Here is an 18,737-nt window from a genome sequence, read left to right on the forward strand (position 1 = left end):
ATATTTACCTAATAAGATTAAATAAGATTCCTATTTTTCCCCCCTTTAATCAAAGTAAACATATTTAAGTTGACATCTTTAAAATTATTCAATTACTCTTGCCTAAAGAATTTTGTTGTCAAAAACCACAGCTTTGCTAGAGCATTTACAATACAGACAGAAAAGCACTTTGTATCAACAACATCAAAGAAATTCTATGAAAAACATTTATCTATAAAGAGATGCCAGGAAAGCCCACAATGATCAAATACCTACCTTTTATTCACTTCCTCATCTGCAAACTCTGTGGGTATAAGAGAGAAATACTTCCCCATCTTCAACCACAGGTTAGATTTAGGGATCCATCCATTGTGTGCATGGATAGTATGGATTTTAGCAAGCTGTCTGGCAATGAGTCTTCCGAAGGAAAAAAAAAAAGTTAAAATTAACATTGCATTTGCAATAGATTAGACAGTCCTTATCCTATCTTTTCATGCAAGAAGAGAGGACAACAAAAACATTCAATTGAAATGTGATAAGAGATCCAACAAAGACATCAGCAGGAGTATATAAGAGCAGCACAGCCTACAAGGTAGCATATTTAAAGACTCAGTGTCTTCAAGCAGTACCATGTGTGAAGCACTGGCAGGGAGAGAAAATGGAATTCAACTACACCATGTATATTTGACGTCTACTCTTTGACATGCACATCTTCAGAAGACTTAAATTAGGTGCAGTTTTTAGGTATCAAATAAACTTCAGCTCACACATGAAAAGCTAAGAAAAACCTTAAAATATCAGCTTTTTCTATTTGCTGCTAATGTAAAAAAGTCTCAGTGAAATATTTTGAACCTATTCAAAAATGAAATATACAAGAAATAAGAGTTAGGATTCACTTAAATGAAACCCAGCACCTCTAAATGCACCACATTAAATTGTTTACCAAGCAGCAATGTTCAAGCATTGAATGCTCACTAATAGAACTTTAATGTATACGAAGTCCTCTGTGAGAGCAGCAAGGATTTTTTCACAACTGAAATATCATGATTATCTATGTAAAAACAATGACCCACCACAAGTTTGAAAGTCAGCTTCAGACAGGCTCATAATAACATTCACTGTGCATCTGCTCATAAACTTAGACAGAGATACTCTGGATTTGAAATCATATATGAACTTGTATAATAAAATAACTGAGTAAAAAGCTTACCTGAAAATATCAGGATTGCATACATGCTCAGGATCCAGGGCCTCTCCCTGCATGAACTCGTAGCATAAGCCGTTGTTGAAAGTACAATATAGTTGAGGTGCACAGCCATGGGCCTGCAACACACGGAAACTCTTCACTTCTTCATCACGGTCAACTAAGAGCTCGGTCTTGTTTCCATAGATCCTAACTAAAACCACATCATCTGTTATGTCACCCACGTAGCAGCCAATTAATTTATTGGTGATTCCGTCAGTAAACAGCTGAAAAGTAAGATAACACATAGCTTAGTTTTGCATCTGTATTTCCACAGTTCAAGAAAAGAATGCAAGGTTACTCTTTGGCTTTGGATTTAAAGAGAATAAATCTTTAAAACACAGGAAAATCATGAAGAAGACTACAAAATTTTTCCATATAACTCACCAAAAGAAAATAGGCCAATGTAAGAACATACTACAGTGAACTACAGAAACACTACACACAAAAGGCAGTAGCTGAATGTTTCATGTTGCAAAACAAGTTCTCTCATAACCACTCTGAAACTGATGGATTAAATTGGCTGAAATCAAAGCCTGAACAAGGTAGCAATCCCAAAGTTCTTGTATCATGAACACAGGCAGCACAAACAATATTATGCATGTCAGAATTTCACTATTTGCTGACGAGTGCATAAACAGTAAAAAGATACTCCTGGAGTCCTAAGGTGTTCCTTCTAACAAAGTGAAATTGAGGTAAGGCACAGTCCAAGTTCAGTGTTACCTTCTCAGCAGCCGTGAGGTTTTACAGTTTGAGAACAATTCCTACAGTCACTCTGGATCCTCCACAAACATGAAAAAGCACTTCGATCTCGAGACCTGTTTTCAGCTGCAGGTACCACTCCAAGCTGAAGAGCTTCTGACAAGACTTACTCTTTTCATCATTCTACTTGATAACTGGTTCATGCCATTCAGGAGGCAAACAAGCACTTTAAGTCTTTATCATTAAAGATGCATGCAAAAGCAGTTTTTTAAAGCCCTGCCATTTTTTTTTTGCTTCAGAGACCAGCCTAGTGACTGACGCCTGAATAGACAGGAGGTGAGGCAAGTGACCCTCTACAAAAATAAGTAAAAGCATTACATTTACATCTAATGACAACCTATTTGTTGCCCTTCAAGTATCAGTGGAGGTATGATTGCTTTGAGTTCCTAGCTATGGAAAAAGAAAGAAAAATTGTCACTAGCTACTGTTTCTCCTTTCAACATTTGATGACAGGACTAAATCAGTCACTAAAAGAAGCTGCAGTCCCACCAATACTACCAGGTAAGCTGGCTAAATCCAGGGTTGCTAAGAAGGTATGTGCACACAGGTGCATGTAGTCCAACATTCGAAATCAACACAAAAGAAATAGCAGTTCTCTAATCTGGAATTTTACCAGCTTAGAAAATAGGTGTTTGGTGCTTTCAAACTTTGTGTCCTGTCAACACAGACTGGGTTCTTGCTAAATTAGCACTGCCCATCTCAACTCTAGCTTTTAAGTAAGTTACTTGCAGGGAATACATTAACATTTTCAGGTTACAAGCACGCTTTCCAACAGCACAAGCAAAACCATCAGCATTTTCATGACAACGCAACAGACCTCTGCTGTTTTAAATATGAGAAGTAAGCAAAAAAGCAAAAGAACTCTCCAGTATCTTCCACTAGAATAAATGACCAGAAAGTAGCTTCAAGTTGGTTAACATGTTCATACAGATTCACACAATTCCCCCTTTGGTGGGCAACTTGCAACTTTTAAGTCCTTTTTTAGGAGGCACATTCATCATTAGTTCTCATGCAGTAAAATCTGGAAGGACACAAGAGACAAGCAGATTCACAGCTCAACTACCCCATTTAAACATTTTCAAACTACGCAGTTACTCAGTTGCAAGGAGCTTTTGCTTTACAGGCAACCTGTAAACTCCAAGGAACCTCAAAATTCATAACTGTAATGAAAGCCAGAAGAGCAGATAAGTATTGAAGCCTATTTATCAGAATTAGAATAATAAGTATCCCAGAGAAACAGTTTGAATTCCTTATTTACTGGATTTAATTCAGGCTTCTCTTCCAACACCTCTCCCTCCAGCAGGAAGTTGGATGGTTTTGGTTTTTGGTGATGGCAGCAAAAGGAGTCACAAACTGATTTCTTCGCCTTCCAAGATGCAGCCCTAATTTTGAAAAGCACAGTAGTATTGGAAATAAACTAATATTTGTTTGAACACGTCTCACGGATTTCAAGAAATCAAGCATCAGGAACAGTTGTTTGATTTTGATTTTACTTACCCATTTTTTAAATTTAAATCCTATCGTAAAGCTAAATTAGACTACTTATGTAATTCACTCAAAATTGAGGACTTTACAACTTATGGATGCTTATTACCACCTATTATTTTAATAATCCACTACAAGGGATGAGTAATGACAGTCTTTAATAGTCTCCTAAAACTACAAAATAATGCACTATTAGAGCACTAAAAAAAAAGTTTAGCACCACGTCTACTCATTTTTACAGCAAAATGAATACATTTATACTCTAACATCACTCTGTTCTTTTGCTTGATACTCACGCAGATGGTACAAATACTCTAAGATAAGGAAGATGTTGTTGAGCAATGGAACATTACCTGATCTGCCCAAGCAGAATATTTTTGTTTCAAGCCATGAACAACACCATTATAATGCACAACTTTTTCCCTCCTTTTAAGTACACCGTTATAGAACTGTTAGGTCAAAAGGGGCCTCTTGTGATCAGCAAAACATTGATTCTTACACATTTTAAAATACAATTAACTCAGTGTCAAAGATTTCACCACCAGAACCTAGAACTACTTGCTTCTGAAACACTGGTGCTGGAAGCATATGCTCTTAACTAGCATTCAGCTAAGGCAAGCATGTGTCTGGTTCTCAGAAAAAATAACAGCGGCACATATAAAACAAATTTACTAAACAAGGGTGAAGACCTTTAGCTTAGAAGGATTGATGTTTTCTAAACATGAGCACCTGACATATGGGCAGGTCCTGATTTGTTCCACAAAGTACCCTGAAACAGGTTGCACAACCTCTTAACAATTCTATCTCTGCTGGAAGTCCCTGAGAAAATAAGTCATAACCCCTGCCCCTGTAAAGAGGTCGCTCCATGGAAGTGCACTCCAGAACTACAGCTAGTGTCAGGGTATTTAATACATCACATATCCTGACCAACCTCTAACTGACTCTGAAATAACATCTCCCCTTGCTCACTCTTTTTTCCCGGAACGTAGTCACACTTGGACTCGGTTTTGGTCTTAGTCCTGCACAGGTACATCAACACCTCAGCCAGTTAGCCAGACAAAAATCAGGCAGGGATATTGAATATGGGGAGGCTGAAATAAGCCACAGATGTTAATGCAGAAAGCTAAGCACAGGGTTGAAACTTCAGACTGCCACGGATGAAGCTCAGGAGCAGAAACTGGTTCTGGGCACCATCTTGTTACCCCTCAGCGGCAAAACAAATGGATTAAGTTACACTATTATTTTCACACTCCTGTGTGATAAAAGAAAGGTCATATTCACAAACTCTGAAAAACCACTGTTTAGTAACTTATCAGCTTGTCTGAATAACAAGGGAGCATCATCCCTGGCAACCCATTTTAAGAATGGGCAGACTTCAGACACAGGAGCAAGACAATGTAACCCTTCTACAAGAAAGTAGGTGGAAAGTTGATCCTATTTGTAAGATAAAGAAAAAAAAAAACAAACTTACAAATAAGAACTTTCACTCAAGTCCCAAAACAAGGACATAAGACAAATGGTCTAGATGTACCACCAGCAGACAGTGCTCTAGGACTAAGCACTTTGTAACTGCTATCTCTCACATGGGAACAACACACCACAGAATATCGGTGGGAAAGTTCAGCCTCTACTGCCATATCACCATCACCCACCTCGGGCATCAAGGTCATGATATAATAAAACATGACATAATCAAATGGGAAGCATTACTTTAAGAGCTGCTTAGCATGGGAAAAAAACAAACAAACAAACAAACAAAAAAAACAATTTGTAATCAAACTTGCCTTTCCCTCTATGCAGAACATACTATGTAGAAGACCAGGTTTTAAGTCATGAGAAACAGCAATAGCATGTACAACAAAGTAAGAATCTGAAGTTTCCCTGTACTGGTCAAACAAACTTCTGGCAGCTGTACAGCTTTTGTCATACTGCACAGGTCTGTTATCCCCTCCAAGATAAGCCTAATTAGTGTTAATAAAAGAAAATCTCTACAAGAAGGAAATTGGCCTCCCTCAAATGATAATTTAGGAACTCTACTTCTTATTAGCATCTAATTGTAACATGCTGCTCCAAGTAATTATTTACACTCAGGATCACTTTATTTATTGCATCTTAAAAAGGTAGTTAGCTTACTTTCCTAGTAACAGCATTCAGAGCAGCTAATTTTTATACTCCATCGTGAAAAAAGTATGTTGCCTAGAAGTAAAATAATGTTCTGAACAAAAGAATAAAATATTACATCATTGATGCTGCATTTAAAGAATAAGCTTTGAATGTTTACCCTGAGATGTAGCAGAGTGCAACAGCAGCTCATTAACAAAAGCATGAACAGAGTAGAGACTCTTAATTACAGAGATAAGAAAAAATAATCAAAATCTCAATTGGAAGAAAAAGGAAAAATCTACAGAATGTTTGTATACCTGAAATAGATTAAGAAACACAGAGAGCCAATATAGAATCATAGAATTGCTCGGGTTGGAAAAGCCCTCAAAGATCATCAAGTCCAACCACAGCATAACCAACATTAGGTTATACAATCCAATAGAAGCAAAGAACACAACTGAGCACGCAGGACAATCCAAAACCAAGATTCTGGCCCTCCAGTAGCCTGCACAAATTTAAATGTCACCATACTTACTTACCATATGGTGGCATGCACCTTCAGTTGGTACGACACTACACCAAAACTGAATTCTGACAACGTTCTTGGAAATGATGTTTATATCACACCACCATCTGTCTAGGCAAGAATTGCAGGGAGAGACTGAGCTTTAAGTAAGGCTGTCTAGCTCATGGGGACAAATATGAACAGCTTATTGAATCAGAGAGCAAATGTAAGGAAAATACAGAAAAGATATTCAAGCGCGTTCACAGAAAGCAGCAGAGAGAAACATAACAAACCAAACAGGTCCAGGAAAATCAGAGAAATGACTCTGAGGTTTTAAAAGCGCTTTTAGTTTAAGAAATGATCAGACTTTCGATAAGGGCGTATGCTGGCTACATTCCCATCTCACATACAGAAGTGGTTCAAGAAAAATTAGATCTTATCCTACTGTTTCAGGTGCTCATAGAAAACAAAAAAATAGAATTAAATTATGATCACATGGAACTCCTCCATAGGAGGAGAAATATCCAAAGTGTAGAACTGTATAAACAGAAGTGATGTCAAGTTTCAGCCTAAATAAGCAGGAATGTTCTTCTTCTGAACCCCAAAATGAACTGCAAGATCTTCCGAAAGTGCTTCTTAAAATTAAAGTACTAAATCTGTATTGCACGGTCTATATATGCACATCCACAAGATCACATCAGCCAAGAACTCCAGGAAAATACAGGCTTTAAATTCCACATGCTTAAGGAAAATATCATCTGAAGCTCTCCAGGCACCAGAGCCATACCCCCTGGATCACTGCACTTGCCTGCTTGATTTGGGTGCTCAGTTGACCAGGAGCAAGCATGACTTGGTGTGAAAAACACTAAGGCTTACAGGAAGCCAGTACCTTAATAGTGCCATTCCATTATCAGTTCAACTGCAGGCTACATCAGCAGTTTTCCACTAAACCCTCATGGCACTCAGCCACGACAGCAGCACGGAGAAAGCAACAGTACTACTTCCCATACTACTAAGTATCATAAACCCTCTTTGGCGACCAAACAATAAAGCCTGAAGAATTCCTTTTTTGTGGTGGTGGGATTTTTGTTTGTTTGAATTCTTTCTGAACGTTTTTAATTTTACATCCTACATGTTCTCAGTATGGAGGTCATGTAAAATTACAAACAGAAACCTATTATAAAAATATGAGGCCTGCTCCAACAGTAATGCCTCCTACTTTATTACACTGGTCCATTCAGTCAGAGGCAGAGGGTGGTGGTGTGGCAGTAGAGGCTAATTTTCCAACCAATAATCCATTGCATTTTGTTGCTGTGAAATAGACGGCAGCAGAGGGGGAGCCTGACATGGAAGTGCATACGAAGCAAAGGCATGGCATTGAATTCCTCCACACATAAAAAGTAGCTGTGACATCCATCAATGCTTGCTGAATGTTTCTGAGACTAAACGGTGGATGTGAGCACAGTGAGGCAGTGGGTGGTGTATCTCAAGTAGCAGCATCAGCAATGTGAAAGACAAACTACAACTGTCACACTATGAAATGATGAGAGTCTCAATCAGCTCATCCACACAAGTATGCAGATTACAACCAGGGTGGAAACTCACACAGAGCTGAATATTAGCTTTAACAGGTTAGAAACGATGGTGACAACGTTGGAGAATCGCAAAGTTTGCACCAAGAGAGTCCTATGAATGCTCACACAGGAACAGAAAAAGCACTAAGCAAGTTTGTCAGAATCTATTAAACCAATAAAAGACTGAAGGTGACAGTTTCCTGGATCGCATCATTATTGCTGATGAGACATGGTGTCAACACTATGAGCCAGAGTCCAAAGGGACTCTTTACATGAAGTGGCAACACGGGAATTCCCTATTGAAAAATGTTCAAGATTTAACTCTCAGTGGGTAAAGTGATGCGTACCGTCTTTTGGAATAGGAGTCACTGCTCCAGATTTCTTTGAAATCAGACAAGCCACCAACTCTTGACTGCTACATCACAACACTGAAGGCTCAAACTTCCAGACTCAGGCCAGAGGGGAGGACAACCCTTTCACTGCAACACAGTAACACCAGGCCCCATACCAGTTCCAAGATCATGAAGCACACTGCCAGCCTTGGTTGGACCATCCTAACACATCCATGATATAGTCCAGTTTTAGTACCTACTTACCTCCATATACTTGAACCAATGAAAAACAGACCATGTGGACATTTCCTAGCAATGATGCCATCATAGCAGCAGCGAAACAGTAGGTCACCTCCACTGAGGCAGATTGTTTTAAGCATGTCATGCAAGCCCTCATTCATCACTAGCAAGAAGGCATAGCTAATGGCAGCGACTAGGTTGAAAAACAGTGTTTTGTAGCTGAGAGTTTGCTCTATGAAACAGTGTTACAGTGCTCTTTATAAATGTTGCAGTTTCCATGGAAATAAATAGGGGGCGTTACTTTAGGAGCATCCAACGTACTATAGAGGCATCATCTTTTACAAAGACTGGTTCTGATATGAGTCAAGCAGTAATCTTCTATGCTGGAATAAATCTCCAAAGAAAAATTAAGCATGTTTTTAACTTCTTTCTGAAGAATAATCTCCCATGCAAGGCAGTCACAGAATCACAGAATTATCAAGGTTGGAAAAGACCTAGAAGATCATCTAGTCCAACCATTACCAATACCTCCCAGCTAAATCATATTCCTCAACACAACTTCCAAATGTTTCTTGAACACTCCCATGGTCAGTCAACATCTGATAACCAGCAAAGACTTCTGAAGAAGTATATTGCTTTAGATCTTTTTACAGACTTCATGATTTTGATTAAAAGCTGTAGGCAAATCAGAAAACAAACAAAAAAAGAAACTAAACATAAAAGTAGTCTAAGTTTTTATTCTGACTCAAAAACAAATTCAGTGCTCCTCCCTCAGAAGGCTTTGATGTGAAATGTAGAAAAAAAAACCCAGAGGCTAAGGAGGAACATCTTAGGTAGCCCCCTTCCTTCTCAAAAATCTAACCTTCAGAGCAAATTATGCACCATTACATAGCCAGATCACAGGCTGTGACTAAGCGAGTATTGATGACCTTTATCTAGAACCAGAATCATCAGTACAGACAGCACATCTAGAGTACACACAACTGGGTTACGTCACGCACTGTGACGTGGCACATAAATTAAGACCTCATCACACAAAAATGATTGCTGCCCCACCCACAGATACCATAAAAGCTCTTTTACAACCGATTGCGTTTATCAAACTTTAGACTCTTCATGAGAATGAAGAAATCAATCAGCAGATGACATGTAATACTGCTTCAATTTTCAAACTACTCTGACTTTGAGTTCAAGTACCTCTGAGTAGTTATACCACAGAGCATCAGCACGGCATATTCTTAAAACTATTTTCTTCCTATTTTCCTTCAGTCATCCTTGCTCTAAATAGTAACTTTCACAACTGTTTAAAGACCGTGATGTTCTAGAACAGCCAAGTAATAAAAATAATACTCTTGAAAAATGCTAACACTGATATTCAAAACTAAGGTTACAATTTACATCATTTTCCACGATAGTCGTGTTTTATTCTCATTCAATTATCTCAGGGTTCTCAACTCCATATATAGTTTAAGCAAATCTAAAATCATCTGCAAATCTGAACCTAGGCGTAGTTTATAATAAAGAAAATAGCAAGACCCACACAAGAACAAAACTGAAAGCATCCACCAGAAAATACTGACCACAGAAAAGCTACTGAGCACAAGACAGGAAGGATAAAGCAGACATACAGGAAGCACTGATAAATGCAAAGATAAATACATACTGACAATTACAGCAGTACTAAAAAGCAAGCAACATTTCATCATGTGAGGGAGAACCAATCATGACACTTATTTGGAGACAATACAGAACCAAGTTAGATGCTTGCGGGATTCTAAAAGAGTAAGTTTTACTAAATATATGAATTTCCCTCAGGAAAAAAAGAAAAGGTTCCCCTCCTTCTCCTTAGGTTTGGGGAAGGATGAACACCATGTGCTACATGTAACTTTAATTATTTTAGACACTCAAATCTGGCTGCTGAATTTTTGGCACGTATCATGCTATGCAAATAACCAATGTCTAAATTAACACTAAGTCTCTTCAAGAGGAAGATCAGGCAACCTTTATAAAGATCACTTAAAAACGGGAAGAAATAAAAGACTGTATTCCCCATTCCATAGCGTTAGACTACAGAGAGGCAATCCCGTATTAGCCTACTGATCCTTCTTTATGACCTGACCTGAAAGATCCTTAATAGGTCATGGAATAAAACAATCTGTGCTTATGGCAGTGGCCGCTGGTTTTCCCATATTATAACTGAAAACAGATTCTTTTTCAAAAACAAAATTTCATCTCCATGAGACAAGGAAAAATAAATCTGTAGACCATGATTGTATTTTCACAACCTCTTTAAGGCAGTAGAGCTGAATGTAATCACAGTTCTCCCCACTATTTAGAGCAAATAGGCGAGGATATAAAAATTGGCATGCTCACTTTTACTAATCCAGAACAGTGTCTGAGTTTTGCAAGGCATCTTCTTTTATGAAATCCAAACACATCATTCCCTGTAATTCATTATAACCAATTTCTGGATTCAGCAAGCTGTAAGTGTTCAGCGGGAGCTTGAAGCCTCCAGAGATCCCTTCCAACTTGAACTACCCAATGAATTTATTACTAAGATCACATGTAATAAAATCAAAAGCCACTAGTGCAAAAGGCACATAACTTGTTTTAATGACAAAGCTTTCTGCAATCATAAAGCAGAGAAAGTAAATCTCAAGAAAAGAGAAAATACTCTGTAGTTCTAGGCAGCTTGTTGCACATCATCTAGCGACAACCGCACAGACAAAACATATGAAGGTCAGTATTCAGAAAGGAAAACTTGGCTTTTCCTTACCAAAATATAAGAGCCTGAGTATCTAAGCTGTTCTACAGTGATCACATTCACATGTAACTGGACACTGAGGAGTTACATTACAATAAACCACCTGTGATTCAGAAAGCAGCTGGCAACTAGTACAGATCCTAGGATTTTGAAAATAAATCAGTAATACCAGTTTAAGCACTATGGAGATTTTCATCCTCTGCCCCATACTTACTTGTGTGCTATGTTACAACATAAAAATTACATCATTAAATCATGATTATTTTAACTTACAAATCTTAAAGAAAAGATTAAACAAAGATGTTGTTTAACTGCACAGTCTCAGAACTGTGCTGCTGACTAAGCGGCCTGACACAGAATGGTACATTCCGTGTATTTAGTTGTTTTAAGAACAAGAAAAGTTAGTTCACTTTTTTAAGTCAAACCCTGGACTCTTCAACTTCCTGCTTGTCTTTTTGCACTTAGAAAGGCTTAGAGCAAAGGCAGTTAACAGCCCAGTCCAAAGGAAGCTCCATCTATAAATGTTTTTTGTCTACTTTTCTATGATGCTGCTGTTTCAGATTAGTCAAGCATATTTCCCATGCAATACATGATTCTCAGTTTCACCTCTCTCCTAAATACACAGCCTCTCTAAGAAGAGGAATGCAGGGCAGACCTTCTGTTTGCTCCATCCGTGGAACAAAGGCAGTTACCTTTGATTTCAGCATATAACTACATGCGACATGTGTAACCACAAACATTCTTGCTTCTGACATACAGACTAACAGGTGAAACTAAAAGGCTAATGCAGAGCTCTGTGAGCAGAGTGCTCTTGTGCATCTAACAGAAGGAAAAGGAAAAAGAAAGAAAAGTTAGTTAAAAAGAAAGTTTTGGTTTCGAAGTAACTTAGTTGAAGCAAAAAATGGACTTTTTTTTTAACATATAAACGCTGAAATACAGCAGCCAATCACTTTACTACAGCACAGTCAGGCTGTGTCCTACGCCAATGGTACCAGTGGCTTTTATTCTGCTCATCACTCCTTCTTCTAAAGTAGGTAGTAGAGGAAGTATGTGGGGTTGGGTTTTGCATGTTTTCGTAGGTTTGTTGATTTATTTATTTAAACACATACTAGGACTTTCCCAAAAGATTAGGGCCATCCCACATAAATTTAACAAGAAAACAAGTTTTGTTTCCCAGGGTGCATGAAAGAAAGAAGTTTGTTAAGTGTCCCCATCACTGAACTAGACCAAAAATCACAAGCAGGGCTCTGTTCAGTACCCTTCTTCACGTCATAAAGCTATTTTCACCGTACATCAAGATATAAAAAATACCTCTCTGAAGAAAGATGTCTTACCTACATTGGGACTGTGCTTTGCTTGAGGCGGTAGCCTTCAAGGAAATTACCTGGAAGCGTTACCTTCATCATGGAACTTCAGAACATTCAAGTCAATGTGCGTGTTATTACCACAGAGTGTTCAGTTTTGCTACAGCAGTTCGAAGAGAAATAATTCTCTGGAAATGAGAAACTTCACCAAAATGTGAAAGCACTGCACGCTCTCACTGCCGGGTCACAGAGTTGAAGGGCACGGTGCAAAGCGCCCACCTGAGCACAGGCAGTACACGAGCAGCTGTTTCTCACAGCTGTACACACGTAGTGAAGATGCGAGCAGGGCTAGGTGAAGTATATTCTAGAAGCACAAAGCAACCAATCCTCACACAGATGATTCATCATAAATATGAATGATTGCTCACCTAGCTCAGCACCAGGCGAGGCTTCGAGGCGAGCAAGGCCGTTACCGAGGCAGATACCTACCGAGATACCGCTGACACGAAGGAAAAACGCAGCGACCCGAGGCTTTTATTGACGTTTATTACACATGAACACGCGGGGCGCGCCCGCCGATCGCTCCCGAGGAGCGCCTCAGCCGGCGTGCCGTTACCTCAGCGGCCGCCCCTCGCCTCCCTCCTTCCCCCCAGGTGCCGTGAGGCGCAGCCCGCCGGCTCTAAAGGCACGGCGAGGGCAAACCTTCCCCTGCTTTCCTTCGCCGGCCCGGCGCGGGCAGCAGGGCGGAGGCAGCCAAGTTCCAGAGTGCGGGGTGCGAAAGGAGGAAGAGGAAAACGAGAGCCGGAGGAGGGGGCAGGGGATGCTGCCGGCCGCCACGCCCCGCCGCTAGGCAGCTGAGCGAATGGGGCTCGGCGCAGGGGGCTGCCTGCGGAGAGGAGGGGGAGGGGACGGCGGCGCGGCGGCTCTCCCCCGCACAATGGCCGCCCGCCCCCCCTTCCTTCCCTTTCCTTTCCCTTCCCTCCCCAGCCCCAGAACGCCGCATCCCCAGCCCGCCCGCCCGGCCCCGGCCCGCCGTACCTGCAGCGTCACCTCCTCGGGTCTCCAGTGGGGCCGCAGGCGGCGCAGCAGTTGCAGGGCGCCCTGGCGGCAGCCGGGCCCCTCCCGCTCGCTGACGGTGATGTCCAGCTTAGGCACCTCCGGGGAGCCGGGCGGGACGTGGATGTAGTTGGACATGGCGACGGGCGAGAACGACAAAGACGAGCAGCTCGGTCCGATGTCTCCTCCGCAGTGGAGCCGGCAACTGAGGGGGAAATTTCCACTTGGGCTCTCGATAAAGCGGCTCCACCTCCCTCGGCTGCGGCGCGGAGCAGTCTGGGAGAGCGGGCAGGCGGGCGGGGCTTGCGGCGTCCTCCCCTCTGCCGCCCCTCACCTGCCTGCAGCCGGCTCCGAGGCGGTGCGGATGGGAGGCTGCGAGCGGGAGGGGCGTCCCGGCCGAGGCGGGCGTGAAGGAATGCGGCCGAGGCGCGGGTCAGCCCGCAGCCGGTCGAGCGGCTGATCGCAATCGGGCTCCGAGTTACCCATCTTGGTTAATTTTTAAGCCTGTAATTTCTATGCTAGCCTTCGTAAGGCTTTCCCCCCTTACGCACCCCTTTCGCTTTTCCCTGCGGGTGTATGCCTGCTCACCGCCTTGCTCCGCTTACTGCGGTTTCAGCCGGTTGTTCGCGGTGTCGTTTTGTATCCCCGTGGGCGCTGAGGAGGCACCGCGCTATGCGTCTGCCCCGTTATCGCCCTTCCTATAGGCGCTACGGAGAACTCGTGCTCCTTTTCTCTCTTTTATCTTGGAAACAATGCCGCTCTCGAGCTTTTAGGAGGCAGTTTGAGACCTTCCCATCAGCCGAAATAAAAGCACGGGCCGTACCTAAATACGGCATGTTACAAATAAAATAGAACGCCAATGATTCTATTGTTTTAAATAAATATTTGTATATTACTCATAATTTACCCATAATATCCCCACAAGCACCTGCATCTGCTATCACGTTCCAAGATCTTCCCGTGTAGGCAGCACTGGAAACTCAAGAAGTTCCTCAATCATAAAGCAAGTTTGCTCAGTCAGCCCAAGACAAACAACGGAGTCACAGAATCTAAGGGTTGGAAGGTACCTCTATAGAAGATCATGGAGTCCAACCCCCTGCTAAAGCAGGTTTCCTACAGCATGTCATACATGGAAGTGTTCACATGGGTCTTGAATTCTCCAGAGGAGACTCCACAACCTCTCTGGATGTGTTCCTGTGCTCTATTGTCCTCACAATAAAGAATTTCTTCTTTGTGTTTCCGTGGAAGTTCCTGTGTTGCAGTTTGTGCCCACTGCCCCCTGTCCTGTCACTGCGCCCCACCACCACCTGGTCCCATTCACTTAACTCCCACAGTGATTTAGATATTCATAAGCAGTAATGAGATCCCCTCTCAGCCTTCTCCATGCTGAACAGTCTCAGGTGTCTCAGCCTTAGAAGGCTCCAAGCCCTTGATCATCTTTGTGACCCTCCTCAGGACATAGAAGACCAGACCTCAGTACTCCAGATGTGGCCTCACCAGAGCAGAATAGAGGGCAAGGATCACCTTGGTTGACCTGCTGGCCACATCTGTTTTAATGCACCTCAGTATACCATTGGCCTTGGCCACAGGAGCATGCCACTGATTCATGACCAACTTGTTGCTCACCAGGACATTCAGGTTCTCTTCTGCAGAGCTCCTTTCCAGCAGGTCAGCCTCTAACCTGCACTGATACGTGTGGTGAATAATGGCCAGTCTGTGAGGGAAATGGCTAGTTCTACAGTTTAAGTTCTCATTAATTTAACACACATTCCTCTCCAAAACTGCAGTGCATCACTAACCCTGCCACCATGTTATCCACTACCATCTAGTTGGGGACATCCTCTCTTTACCAAGAACTGCTGTCTTGTCAGTGAAGGATTTTGCGTGACTTAAGTAGGGAGGTTACTATTCCCATTATTGCTACTGAACACATCACTTTATCCTACGGTTCTTCTTCATTCACTTTCCTGTTTGATGCTCCACTCAAGCAGAATTCAACATTTGGAATAGTCAATAAACTAAAAACAATTCCTTTCTTTCTTAAACATTCTTTTTTCTCACTCCTTGTTATCATTAATCTTAGTATTCTCTTCTACTTGGACTTTCATTCAGACCTTCCTGTAATGTTTAAAATCTCTAAAGTGAAGAATCTGTCTTTGCAGGAGTTCAGGAAGCAAAATTTCCTTCTGTTTGATTTCAGATGAAAATATGTTCATGAATTGGTGTTGCTAGTGTAAATGTTATTCTGTATTAATCGCATTTTTTCTATCAAGAAGTAAGGTGGTAAGATATGGGGGTCTATGTCAAATTTCTAGAGTCACCGATGTCATAAAATGTAAAGATCTAAATGTTACAGCTTCAGTATATTTCTAGAGATAATATGTTTTTGGCTTGCCTTTATTTAAAACTGTTCCCTAGAAGAAGCTATTCCAAGTTCTGTAGTACTCTTTCCTATGATTTTGCATCTGTATTTTTATATACACTGCCTTACCCATTATTTCCATTAGTCCCCTGCACTTTTTTTCTTTGAACACTGAAAGTTTAAACACTTTTTATGATTAAAAATATATATATATCTTTAAACACAGAGATTTCATCTTTACTTATTTTCATACATTATTTCATCATTTAAACTAGCATTAGCACTAGTACTACCATAGTAGCATTATAACACTCTGTCAGATCAGGTGTGATACGCAGTGTCCTCTGTTTCTGCTCACGTGGTAAGGTAGATGATAAACTAAGACTTGCTTACAGAGTAAGGGCAAAGTGACATTTTCGTTAAAATAAAATGTTGAAAGTTGAATGCTCCATCTTCCGCATGACCTGCTCAAAACAGAGATTCAATCACTCTAATGCAGAACATAATACTCACTCCTGCCAGAAGCCATATTACTTTCAGTTGTTGACTCCAAGAAGCTTTGCTAATTTGCCAAAATCTGACTAAATCTCCAGAAATTGGCTGTGAATATATTTTAAACATAAGGGGAGAAGCTGGATCCATGATGGTGTTTAAATTGTATGGGAATTAAGGAAACAGAACTTGAAGTTTGTGATATAAAGGTATATCCCTTTTGTATGTCCTCAAAGTGCATGGGGGAATTCTTCATTTCTATTTTAAAGCATTATTTTTTTTTCCTGCAAATTCTTTCTATGTACAAATTAAACATCAGAAAAACATTTTCTAAAGGCTGGGAATCTTAAAGTTTTCACTAATAGTATATATATATTTTTTTCTTTTAGAAAAAGATATCTTTATTTTCTTTATTCCTCCTGACACCTATACCCTACAAACTGAAATCCATTATTAAGAACTCCACTGGGATCCTCAGAGTCTACAAAGCTTTCAGGTCAACTGTGGACTTGTTCTTAGAAAGGCCTGATATTACATGAAGTGAAGATGTGGAAGTTAATTGAATTATGTGTTTTCCCTTAATATCTGCACATATTTTTTTAGATGCATATTAAACTAAAGTCGTCCTAAGGCTGATGGTGTAGATGTATACAACATGGAACTGGAAAAAACAGGGCATATTAATACTCTCCCAAGCTGCTCTCTGCCAGCCAGTTTGGGCATTTGCTACCTACAGCCTGTTTAAGCTGTTTACCTTCATTGTTCTGTTCTCTTTTTCCATCTTCTACTAATCAGAAACAAGGCTGTGCCATTTCATTTATTTCTACGTTTTTCACCTTGCATTTAGGTCAGCACTGCATACGCTATAAGCTCTTTAGAAGTTTTAAAGAGAAAGAACAGGCTTGGAACCAGTTTTAACCTCCCAGATGCAGTTCTCCTGGCTGCTTTTCAAAGCCAATAATTCAATTATTGCTTCAGGAGTGCTCAGTGCATAAACATGACTATCGGTCAAAAATGCACCATTTCTAGCCATAATTAATTTTGATAATGGTTTGCTTATTGATGAGTTTCCAAATACTGTTCTTATACCGTCCTTATCTTACAGATGGAAAAACTGAGTCACAAGAAGGTTAAACTTTCCATTAGATCAGTCACTCAGTGGGCCTGGAAATAATTTTTGAGTTCCAGTCCAGTCCTTTGATCATATCATTTCTTCAGTGCTTTAAAGAATGTCATCTCTGATGGTTATCCAGCATGTATTATTTGCGTCAAGATGAAGTGCATCTCCGCACACACAGTGTTAAAGTGTAATTCAACTCATATTTATTTATTTATTATATTGATTTTTAGAGTGCCTACTGCCCTAACATCTGTATTGATTTACCGGCATTCAACTCTCAATACACAAAGTTGACAGTTCTATCATATGTCTATTGTATTCTGCAAACATTTCGTTTTAATCTTGGTGAATACCAGCTTGAAATACATCATTTTATAAAAAATCCTGACAGTTTATAAATTTCTCTAAGATAGTTAAAGTTCAATATGTTATTTATATGGTAAAAAAACTCTCCTCTTGGGTAAGTTGCTTGGCAGAATAATGAATTATATTATATTCTGAAAGAATATTTTGATAGAGTAAAACTTTCAGTGCTTGTTGCAGTTTTATGACTTAATTTTCTAGTAGCCTGCCAATCAGTGACAACACCCGAGACATTCTACATGATAACCCAGGTCCTGGCTATCTTAGCCCTGTTGTTTTTTTTTTCCATTATGGGAGTAATGCTGGGCATAATCTAATCTTTATAACAGATGTGAGTTCTTCTGAGATTGTTTAGTGGTTTCCACCTCTTTCAGTTTTTCAGGGTTTCACCTGGAAACCTCTGCAGTTCCCAGTGGAAGTCTGGACATCTGTGGAAATAGGCTTTGTTATATCCAAGGCTGCTTCAGATGAGCACACAGACGTCTTCCTTCTATTCTTCCTTGGCTCTTAGCCTGTGACCTGCAGGATGAATCACTACGGATAGTTACCAGTCACACATCCTGCAGGAAACCTGGCCTCAACTAAGCAAAACACTGAAATATGTTTAAGCTGTTCCCAGTTATTTGAAGAGACAAAGCCTGCTTAAATCAGTAGGGCCAAACACTTGCTTAAGTTAAATCACGATGAGCTGCTCAGCAAGAGGTTCTGTGACTTCTCAGTGCCCTTGGGGGTAAACTATACAAACATTATATTCTTTGGATATGAAGAGAGAAAACCTTCATACTGTACTAAGAAGTATAGGTTAGATAAAGCAGCACACAATCAAAACTGAAGCTGGACTATGTGTTTATGTTAATAGGAAAATCTGTGTTCTAAAATTGGAAGAGTAATTAAAAGTCAGTTGATCTAAACTTGGGCTGTACTCACACCCAATGGTTTACCATATTGTAATGCTTTTCTCAAAGGCAGCAAATACCAGTATTGTATAAGCATCCAAACCGAGTCTACTTGGGTGTATTTGTGATGCCTCACATGCAAGAATAAATTCATCTG

The 18,737-nt window shown here is 40.5% G+C and overlaps 1 protein-coding gene across 1 annotated transcript in view; it reads right to left on the reverse strand.

Moving 5' to 3' along the window:
- The window catches only part of ETNK1 (ethanolamine kinase 1), a 32,520-nt gene extending 18,901 nt beyond the window's left edge, over positions 1 to 13,619 (reverse strand). Inside the window, exons 1-3 of the mRNA XM_072326443.1 lie at positions 13,330 to 13,619; positions 1,190 to 1,449; positions 256 to 396 (exon numbers count right to left, since the gene is read on the reverse strand). Of these exons, the coding sequence (XP_072182544.1) occupies positions 256 to 396; positions 1,190 to 1,449; positions 13,330 to 13,485 (557 nt within the window). The 5' untranslated portion in view covers positions 13,486 to 13,619. The remainder of the gene's footprint in view (positions 1 to 255; positions 397 to 1,189; positions 1,450 to 13,329) is intronic.
- Positions 13,620 to 18,737: the final 5,118 nt, after the last annotated feature.

The sequence above is a fragment of the Excalfactoria chinensis genome, chromosome 1 (assembly GCF_039878825.1).
Source record: "Excalfactoria chinensis isolate bCotChi1 chromosome 1, bCotChi1.hap2, whole genome shotgun sequence".
In the NCBI taxonomy this organism is placed as follows: Eukaryota; Metazoa; Chordata; class Aves; order Galliformes; family Phasianidae; genus Excalfactoria; species Excalfactoria chinensis.